Source organism: Molothrus aeneus, chromosome 2 (assembly GCF_037042795.1).
Source record: "Molothrus aeneus isolate 106 chromosome 2, BPBGC_Maene_1.0, whole genome shotgun sequence".
In the NCBI taxonomy this organism is placed as follows: Eukaryota; Metazoa; Chordata; class Aves; order Passeriformes; family Icteridae; genus Molothrus; species Molothrus aeneus.
Window position 1 is genome coordinate 105,968,619 of NC_089647.1, and position 11,080 is coordinate 105,979,698.

Sequence of the window (11,080 nt, forward strand, 5' to 3'; positions counted from 1 at the left end):
CCTCAAGTAAAGCCCTTAAGCGCAGGGAGGTGAAGTAGATGACAACCTAAATTCTTTATTTCTGTGGCTGTGCCAACACTGTGCTTGCTTGTCCTCACATGAGTGTAAGCCTGCATAAGCACAGACCCAGAGGTAGGATGGCAGCTGCCAGAGAGAGGGAATTTGAAATGATTCTTCAAGTATGTGGGGCAGAAAGAGAACACCTGAGCACCTGGAAGAGTTTCATATGCTCTTAGTAATTTTTTCTGTGAAACTTTTTTAAATGTCTGAGGTTCATTAAAAAAGCTTAAAAGAAAAAAATAACTTACTGGTCCACAGTAGGAGCTGCACAGCACAGGAGTACAGGTAGTTTTACTCGTTTAATATGTACCGAAAGGTTTTATTTAAGTGGTGGATGGTAAATAAATTTTTATTAAGCAGAAAGTATCTTAAACCAAAAACCAACTTTGAAGAACATAAAAACTGTCTAGCATTCCAACACTAAGCATTAATGTGACTGTATTGGGAGATATGCAGAGTAGGTGTGCTCATTTCTGAGGAAACCTTCCCACTGGCTATTTGTAAGAAGCGGCTAATGACAATGTCTTTGGCCTTGACAGCCTCCATGTTCCTCTCCCGGGATATCTGCATGCTGATTTGGTCCACGTTGGTCATGATTAGCTCCGAGGCCAGGATCTGGGTGGGAGATGCCCTGTTGGCTGTGCTGTCCATGATGTACTGCTTGTACAGTTCCAGCAGCTTCTGCTCCAGGTACTCATTGAGGGCCGAGTCGGAGAGGGGCTGCAGGTGGGGCCCCAGGCTGGCCAGCCGCCAGCACGAGGAGTGGCCCTGGCCTGGCCTGCGGATGGTGTCACTCATGGGGGGAGCCTTCACGGACTCCATGGCCGGAGGGATCTCCGAGGACTCCAAGAAGGGGCCTATGCCACTGTCACAAGCAAAATCTGTGGTGACCGAGCTGATTGGCACCACGTAGTCCCCAGCTATATGCAAATCGTTGTAGTTCTTGCAAATGCTCTTGCAGGAAGGTGGAACCCGGTAGGTGACTTTTTTGGTCAGCTCCTCACAGACATGCGTAGCTGGAGGTGGCTGCCCTGTGGGTGTTGGGTGCTGGACAGGTTGTGGGAGATTGTCCTTCTGCCTTCTGCTGTGCTTGCTGCCTCTAGAGCAGACTGAGGAAATGTGCTTGCCAGCAGATCTGCATCTCTGAAGGAGGCTTTTTCCTTGTGCTTCGCCTGTGGAAGAATAACTAATGGAGCTCATTTCATACACCCCTTCATCAGGCAAACTCTCGTAGAGCGCAGGGTTCAGGTCTTCCCAAAGGTAGGTGATTCTGTGAAGGTAACCTTCTGACAGCATCCTTCTCCAAGGGAAAGGAACCACCAGCAGACACAAAAATTATAAGAAGAAGTTAATTACAAAATGTTCATTTTAAACTCCCTGAGCTGTGATTGCCCTTACCAGTCTGTTACTAGCTGCAAAGAGATGGCTCCAATTTGGACATGAACAGGAGTGTCTCTGCCTTACTGGGCACTTGAGTCAGTGAGTGAAGTGACCAGCCAGTGTCCCTGTTGTGCTGAATCTCACCAAAGCATATCTTGTATAACACAATGTATTGCACATCCAATGCATCCAATGGATGTGGAGAGAGGAACAAGAAGTCTTTTGTTGTGAAACAGCTGCTGTAATAGCTTACACTAAAATGCATCTAATTTTGCCCTGGAGTTCATTAAGAAGCCAGGGGTTTCCCCCTTTTTCTTATATGCTTTTAAGAAGTCAGGGGTTTCCCCTTTGTCTCATATGATTTGAAGCAACTTTTGTTATGTGTGGTTTGTTAGCTGCCTCTGAACTTTGGTGATTTGATATTCATATTGAGAGTATCACCCCTTCTGTTCCAGACTAATCAACAACTGTAGGTGTTGTTCCTTTTTCATTAAAAAATCTCAGACCATTAAATTTGCACTTTGCACTTCTGCATTGCAATCAGGATGGAATTAACGGTCTCTACATTTTATACGTGAAAATGTCAGTGGAAAAAGCAAAACGTTTTGGAGGCATGATTCATCTGGCCTGGTTTAGCCACCTAAATCAAAATGAAATGAATTGTGTCCTAGATTTCCTTATCACTCTCCAGTTGCTATAAAAGGATCTTAAACTAGATCCTAGACATAGATATCTGCAGGGTACTTTTGAGGAGACAGATTTCAGTGCAATGCACAGGAAAGTGCACATTTCAGAAGTACTCCAGCTCGCTCTTTCACTGTGGGATTAGCCATACCACAGCTCTGGAATCAGTTTTCATTGCATGCAAAGGCACAGTTGGGTTCCAGCAGTCACTAACTCTCTCCACTCTCTGAGCAGGCAGCTCAGACCCAAAAGCTGCACAGAAATGTTAGTAATTAAAGACAGGATTTGCCAGCAAGGACACACATGCTGTAAATGTCCTTCCCAAGCTTTGGCAGCTGGACTACCAAAAAAAATGTTTTAAATCCACCTCTGTCTTTTTTTTTGGAAAGATGTCAAGGATACAATCAATGGGAAAGATGTTCTAAAGAAATTGTTTGGTCCAGCAAAGAGAAGGCAGATTTAAAGTAAAAATAATTTTTTTTTTTTTTTTATATACTAAAAATGGTCTTTTCCAAGAGTGAAGGGACTCTCATTTCTTAGTAAAGTTTTCATGTGTCACAGTTGCTAATGCAAAATGCTCCACTAATAATTGTTGGCTAAATCCTGTCTAAGCATGGAGATAGACTTTGCATAAATGTCACAGTGTGAGACAAGACTTTCCTTGGGAGAAGGGAATCACTTCCACACCATGAAGAAGGTAGAAGAGAAAGGTGAAAATAACCTTCCTTCAGGCAGAAATATTAATGGGAATTAGATGTGTCCAAACACTTGCTTTGGTGACCCTGGATTCTCTTTGTTGCTCCCAGTTGTGTGAGATTTCCCACAGTCAGTAACATTTAATTAAAAGTGACCTATTTACACAGAAGGGAGGAAAATCATGTTTGGGGCTTGGCAGTTCTTGTAATATGGTGCTGTTGTCTTGCTTTGGCTTTTAGCTGTAATTAAGGTGCCCCCATAGAAATCTTACCCAAATGTTAGAGCTGCTCAGGTTATCAACTCTGTCTTCTGCTTCTGTTCCCTTTTTGCAAAGGCTTCTCTTCCCTCCCTTCCCTCCTCTATGCAGGCCCAGATGTCCTTATTGCAAAGTCACTTCTAACCATGGCTAGCTTGAATCTGGAACTGTTATGCATTCATTTGTATGTTATTTTTAATGTGGATTTGGAAAAATGAGTGGAAATGTAACATACAGCCTGTCCACTGCTCAACCAACATAGGCAAGGGCAGTTGTGCTCAGGCAGCATGTGACACTTTGGTCTTTCCTGCTCCCCAGATGTGACTTGTTTCTGCCATAAGGTGCTACAGGAGGGAAATGAAACCATTGGTTTCATTTCTTTGCACTCCATTCTGCTATGCTTATTTTAAGAATGTTGGAGCACACTGAGAACAGGAGTGGAAACAAAAGAATTGGCAAATTCAAAAATATTAGGGTCTCATTGTGCTCAGAGTTGTGTGTTCTGCTGAATGAGTTACAAGATTGGCCTCTGAGGCTGGCAAAGGCTGCCACACTGATCTGGCTCTTCCCAGCTCTGCATGGAAATCTGAGAGAAATTTTGATAGGAGTGCTGAGAGCATGAATGCAAAAGGGAGGTGCATGTATCTCTGGTGTTTCTTGTCCTAGTACTTAATATAATATATGCCTGACAAGTTATTATCCCATCACTCCAACTGTCATGCAACTGTGCCACCTTTAATTTTTGCATTTTAAATCTGATAAGGATTGCAGTTTCCATTAATTCTGCTTTCTCGTGCCTCTTCTCTTAATCCCCTCTCCATGCACACCAGGATTCCAAGGGCACAGAGGTTATATCTGATGTCTTTCAATATTTGGGTTTCATGCTCCTTAAATCCAGATTTCACTTACATCCTCCTGAAAATAATTGTGTAACTTTTTGTTGCACAAGGAAAACCAGTCCCTTTTACAATTGTGATCTGGCACATTTTGCGTATAAGGTGAACAAAAAGAATTTTCCTTGTGTTTCTAATGTCCTGGCAATGGGCACTGACTACACTCTGTCTAAGCCTAGTGGAGATAGAGGGAGAAGACTGCCTGGTTTATGCTGTCTTTTCTATCTGACATAGTCTTTATTACAGTCAGATGATCTTAAAAACTCCTATGTCTTCCTCGAGGTTTTTGTTCAGTTCTTCAGCAGAAGAAAAGCCTGAAGGCAGGATGAATGTTTAAGGTCACATGGAGAATCCAGGGGTATTACCAGTGTGTGGCAGCAAATTTGCTAGGTTGTAGTGCTTGCAGACAGTGCCAATGTTTGCATAAAGAACTCAAATTACAGTCTGAGAGCAGGAAAACAGAAAGGGAGTTCTTGGCTCAGGATAAGCACTTACGGAAAGCCTGAGAAGTGTGCACAGAGATATGATAAATTGTGTCCTGTTCAAAAACTTAAGCAAGATGAAAAGTTACTAGAGAGAATGGAAAGAACATCATGCCTACTGAGATCACAGCTCAGTGGGGAAAGAGACATTCTTCTGCATTGCAAAAGGAGGGGATGGAAACTCATAGAAGAGACAATCTTCTGTTGCATATGTCTGGCTTTCAGATCCCTGACCAGGGCTCTGAATGACATTAAAGTTGTGCTGCTGGAGACTGGAGCTCAGCTCTTATCACAGAGTATATCTTGAGTTCTAGCTGATTTACTAGATGAGATCCCAGATGACAGTCTCCCTGTCTTGAGAGAACTCAAATCCTATGGATCTGTCTGATTTTTTTCCCTATTTTAAGAGACATTTTTCCAGTTTGTGGAGATACAAACATCCCCTCAGTGAGGTGTGGGATCCACCTCAGATTGCCAGACACACATGCAAGAGTCCTGGCAAGCAGCATAGTCTGTAGAGCAAGCTTACAAGTATTGCAGGACCCAGATCTCACCTTCCCCTGGGGCTAGTGTGGAACAGCTCCCAGGAAGCCTCAGTGCAGCCAGCACGGAGAAACCAGGACAGTGAAGAAGGCAGTATAATGAGCTGTGCACATGGGTAAGTAGAGCCTCTCCTTAATGCCTGAAGCCTACAGATCTTTGGTATCTGAACCTCATTTGGCTTGGGTAAAGGGAATGTTAATGACACCAAATTTTGTGGTGAGATGGACACATTTTACAGAGGGACCTGCCCAGGCTGGAAGGTGAGCAATAAGAGCATCAGGATAACAAAGGCAAGTGGCAGCTCCTGCACTGGATGACACAACCAAAGAGCCCAGCACAGGATTTGTGTGCCTGGGTAGCCTTGCTGAGAGGAGCTGGAGCACAACAAGGGGACCCTGAGCCAGCAGAGCAGGGCTGCAGCAATGAGGAAAATCAGATCCTGAGCTGCACCCATGGGGGCACAGCTGGCTGAGATAGAGACAGGATCTTCCCACTCAGCATTTGTCAGGCTGCCCCTGGAGCATCCGGTTCTGGTTCCAAAAAATTCAGACAAGATGTGGACAGACTGCAGATGGTCCAATGCAGGGCCAGGAAGATGATAAAAGGGCTGGAAAAGCTGCCTTGTGAGGAAAGTTTGAAGGAGTTAGGACCCTTCTCCCTGGAGAAAAGACATGGGGAAGGGGACAGCTCATCATAGTATTCCAGTGTCTGCAACTGCAAAGAAGACAGAGGCTCTGTCTTCACAAGCAGCCACATGGAGAAGACAATGAGCACAAATTGCATTGGAATAGAATCACAGAATCATATATGTTGGAAAAGGCCTCTAAGATCATTAAGTCCAACCATTCATCCAGCGCCACCATGTTCACTGCTAAACCATGTCCCCAGTGCTCCCAGGGATAAGAGGTAAGAGAAGGAAATTTTTACAGTAAGAACAATCAATGACTGGAACAACCTCACCAGACACGTGGGGGAGTCCCCTTTGCTGGATGTTTTCAAGGTGGGATTGGACAAGGTTCTACATTGTGGATACCATGGGACAGAGAGAGAGAAATAGCAAGCGTTTCTCACAGTAGCTTGTGAGAATTTTTAGGGAGTTGTAAGGATGTGATAACTTGTTAAGTATAAACAATCTGCAGGTGGTGTTTTTCTACTTCGTCTGTCTGCTCCGCTCAAGGACAGTGTGTGAGGAAGATGTTTTTGTTAGTTAGACAATCAAATAGAATCTATTGCATCACTCTATATAAACCACACGGTTCTCTTGAATAAATCTTCTTTGGTCTTTCTACAATACTGCCTCCCGCCTGTTCCTGTGTCATTCTCAATGCATGAGTGACACTACATAATCTCATCTAGGCTTCCTCTCCCATGAAATGTTGGACCAGATGATATTTTGAGGTCCTTTCCAACTTATGCTTCTCTCTGACTATAATTCTACAATAGCAGTGGCTGCTGTTTGATGTAGGAGTGGTTCACTTTGCCCACAGCAGAGGAGAAGATGAATAGCCAGAGGGTGGTTTTGCACAAGCATCCAAATGCTGCCCACTACATTTGTTATTTCCTCTCCCTGAGGCTGTTGCTCTGGAAGATCCAGGGAACAGGAGATGCACCAAGAGGCTCTTTAAGCGGTCATTGTGAGCCAAACCACTCTTGTCCCTCCCCACATCTCTCTTGACTCTCATCTTCCGTTCCTCCCGCAGGAGAAAACATAAGCCCTGTTCATCTTCTTTATTCACACGTCAACAGTTGAAGAGATGTAGAAAAGCTGGAGTACCTCACCCATGGGGGAATGTGAGCTGGTTCGAGGGGAACAAGTAGGTTTGAAAGAATAATAATCCTGTATATCAAGAGTATGAGGGAATCTGCTGGAAGGACAGGCTAAATGAAGCAAGAGGGGAGACATCTTCCCCAAGAAGTCTACTATACTGTTGAATGCTCTTGTTATACAAACGCCTACCAATTTTTGATCATGCTAAATGGATGGCAATGAGTTTCAGGAGCATTCAGCTTCTTTAATTTAGAAATAAATACATTCTCAGTGTATTTCTGAGTGCTGTTGTATCTTTAAATTGAGTTGGGGAGGACATACTTCCATTAAAATACAATGAAAACTGTATTTACTGTTAGTAAATGTAGCTTCTTGAGCTCTCAAACTTTTCCACCCAAGTTTTTTTTCCACCCAGTTCAAGTTCTTTAAAACATCATACAGACCAAGCCTGGTTCATAATTTTCCATACTTTTCTTCATCATCTATGTCTATACAAAGTTGGTTTAGGACCCCATCAATCTGGTTGGATAGCATTTTACATCTCATACCCACAGCTGTAAACAACAGCGTGAAATCTGAGGCAGGAAAGAATCAGGTTCTACATTGATAAGGAAGACTTGACTACATAATATTTCTACCCTGTGCTTTTATCATTTTCTTCCTGGTGTGGAAATAATTTCATGTCTCTGGATGTCTGTGTTAATTTTAATGAGTTGTTAGCTGTTATGACTGAACTACATGTACTGCAACATTTTGAATCTAAGCTTTTGAAGTAGAGAGGCAAAAAATTGACATGAACTCTTACAGAAGAGAACACACTTTCTAGAAATTAAAAGAATAAATGGTAAAGCAAGAAAGACAGAAAAGGATGAAAGTGTTTCCCAGAAGGAGTGAAGGAATGGAGGAGGCATGTTGTGCATGTATACCCTTGTCAAGCTGTGAATCTGCAGCAAACCAGGACATTCACAGGGAATTGGAAAAAATTAATTTCTTTGTTTATAATTTTAACATCATTGTGTTCTCAGACAAGTCTCATCTTTCTTCTTATGAACTTTTTTTTAAATATGATGCCCACATTAATCTATTTTGGTGCCTGGTTTTATTTATAATCTACAAATAGAGTACTCCAGTTGGAGGACATTACTTAGTACAGTAACATGCACAGAAATTTCAATAACAACATCTTAATTATTATAAAAGAAACACAGCTAGTAAGGCTCACTAGCTGAAAAACCAGTTTAGTCTGATTTTATGAAAGTCTTTAGAAGTATCAGAGGAAAAATTTTGTTTTCATTTTGAAGTCTCATTGCAACCACAGTTGGTCATGGTTGTGAAGATGGCACCCTAGAAATGGCACCTTAGAAATGTTCTCATCATTTCTTAAGGCAGCAGTAAGTGTCTGTGGACAGAAGCTGAGACTCTGCAAACACATGTGCATTCAAAACAGAAAAAAGTGCATTCTCATTCTACCAACTATCAACTGTGGTGCCACACAAACAGAACCAAGCCACTTTGATAAGCAAGGGCAACATTTTCATACATTTATATAATATGCAGAATATTTTAGTTCTTACCTCCAAAGATACAGCAGCTGGCCAGGTACAGAAAAATTGATGTCTTCTAACTAGTTTGAAGCTTCCTGTGGGTCTGTCCTACCCCAAAATGCAACGTTCTGTTTTTATTTCCTTTCTAATTGCACTTCGAAGATAACATCTGTTTTACTTCTAAACCTCTATAGCAAAGAAGTATAGAAAGAAAGTCCCTTAGGAAATGAGGGGGTTTTATAACTGACTGAACTGCAACACGCTGAACTTGCTTCCTCTTTTATGTCCAAATAAAACTTCATTGTGAAACTGTGTACTGTTAAAATAGCTGATTGCAAAACTGTCAGTCCAGGCAGATGGACTGTTGTAAGAAAAAAAAGCCCTGGTGAGTCAAACACTCAGAACAATCTTAGAGAAACTGTTCATCTGTTGGCAGCTTACAGTGCACCCCATTTCAGCCATCACTCTCCTTTTAGCTGACATGGCAAGACATCTTGACAGGTCAAGATTGTCAGGCCAAATAGGTTGGAAGAGTGAGGTGCCAAAGCAAAAATGCATTGCACAGCAGGCCTACTTTGTTGTCTGCAGACCCTTGTACATATAATTTTCCACCAAGCAGCACAGCACAGCGTCTTTCTCAGGTTTTGCTTTGGCAAACTTGACAACATTTGTCAGGACAAGTTGATCTGAAAGTTAGGCCTTGTCTGTTTAAGCACTCAGTACCATAGCCAGGAAGTTTGTCTTGGGAGGGGCAGTGGATGAAAATACCTGGGGCAAGTAGGAATTCATCCAGCAAGTGTAAGGTGTGAAAACAGTGAATATGGCTTTGAGATTGGTGTTGGAGTATTCCTTATGGGCAGAAGACAAATACTGTTTGAAACACATAACTGGACTGTTTGAATTGATCCCAATAGGATAGACAGAATTTGCTTTAAAAGGCATCATTATGCATCCATACATTGCAATAATAAGAGAAATCTATTAGAAATATATTTTAATTCTCACTGAATTGTAACTTCCTCATTCAGTACCATGTGTTTTTCTCAGAAGCCTCCACCTCTGCCAGCCAGAAACAATACTTCTGTTAATGTCATTTTCCTAATTATTCACTATGATGCAACATACGATTGGGGATAATATCAGACTTCTTCCAAAGTCTTCTTAGACGTAGGCATGAAAAAAATACAAGTGTCATTCTGTCCCTACCTACACATTTGTAGTTAATTCATAGAGCAGTTTAACAAGTGATATTGTACCCAGTCATATGCCATGCTAGGATCAACAGCATCTAAAACTGGACCAGCACAAAAACTGGACAACACTGGCAGTTTAATGCAAGTCTCATCAGCTATCTTTGCTGTAAAATTCTCCCTGTGTGGCCTAGACTGCAAGGCAATATGTATTCTATTTGCCATCTGTTAGAGGTCTGGCAGTTATCTTCTGTTAATTGGGCAGTTTTCTTTATATCTTCCACAAACCAATCCTCCCTCTGGAGAGACATCTTCTGTTAATAGGCCATCGACTGTCACTGAATGACTGATAAAATTAATCATCCCATGGGGAGAACCTCTGCCCAGAGGAAGGAACCAAGCATTCCTACCTGGATAATCTGAGATTTCAGGACACCAGAACAGCCTTTCCACTGAATTCTCAGAGGAACAGCTGCCTTTCCCACTGGATCTTCACAGGAAGAGTAAACCCTTCAACAGGATCACTGCTCCAACAGAACCACACCTGCCACTCCAGGAAGACTGCAGCCACCATTCCAATTGGACTGCTACCGAGACCCTGACCCCAAGGGTGTCAGGCCATATTTTGACTCTGTCAGCGTTGGTTTGTATTACTGCATTGTTTGTTTTTTTGTTTTTTTTTTAATTTATTTTCTTCCCTAATAAAGAACTGTTATTCCTGCTCCCATATCTTTGCCTGAGAGCCCCCCTCAATTTCACATTTATAACACTTTGGAGGGAGGGGTTTTCAGTTTCCAGTTCAGGGGAGGCTCCTGCCTTCCTTAGCAGACACGTGTCTTTTCAAACCAAGACACTGTGGAAACAAAGCTACCGTCATAACAGACCAACTCTTTTATGCTTAACATTAACATTAATACATTATTGTAATTTTTTCTCTGATCTCTCATTGGTACTATGGACCAATCTCAGGCCTTCTCACATTTATACTGGCCCAATAATTTTTTCCCATGTTTCCTTACCTGGATGAAATGCATTGAGGAAAGTAAGAAATAAATCTCTGTGAGGTTTTACCTCTTTTGTAGATCCAGAGAGCTCTATATTCACTGAAGCTCAATATTTCTTATTAGACTGTTGGGGAAAAGCTTTGGTAGTATAAAAAAGCATTTCTGTAATGGTCCTCAGAGAGTTTTCAAAATATTTTTTTAATAATCTAAATCCATGCAAAACCAGGAAGATACAAATGGACAGATATTTTAAAGTGCTTCTATTGCCAGAATAGCACAGCTATCCAGAAGCACTGTAAAATCAATCTACTATCATAGATTTATCTAAGTATGGATTTAAGACTTATCTTCAGGCACTTAGATTTGCATAAAATAAGTGACCTTTTTTTGTCATGCATGTGGAATGTTTTCAGTTCTCTAGAAGAACTCAAACATTGTCTGCATTTCTGCACAGTAGCTTTGTGTACCTATGGAAGGGAGATATAAAACTGTAATTTCTTGTCACTGAAATTGCACATTAACATCCTGACAGTCTAGGCTCTCAGGACACCCACGTATTCTAATAACCTTTTCCACATTC

At 41.8% G+C, this 11,080-nt stretch overlaps 1 protein-coding gene across 1 annotated transcript; it reads right to left on the reverse strand.

Annotated features, from left to right (window-relative positions):
• Positions 1-363: 363 nt before the first annotated feature.
• TASL (TLR adaptor interacting with endolysosomal SLC15A4) lies at positions 364-8,408 on the reverse strand. The gene is made up of 2 exons (XM_066571657.1): positions 8,337-8,408; positions 364-1,357 (listed from the first exon to the last, which is right to left on the reverse strand). The coding sequence occupies exon 2, from the start codon at positions 1,354-1,356 to the stop codon at positions 481-483; it is 876 nt and encodes a 291-aa protein (XP_066427754.1). The 5' UTR covers position 1,357; positions 8,337-8,408; the 3' UTR covers positions 364-480.
• Positions 8,409-11,080: the final 2,672 nt, after the last annotated feature.

Bases quoted from the DNA above. Each gene is read 5' to 3' on its own strand.
- TASL (XM_066571657.1), bottom strand. From the start codon at position 1,356: ATGCTGTCAGAAGGTTACCTTCACAGAATCACCTACCTTTGGGAAGAC.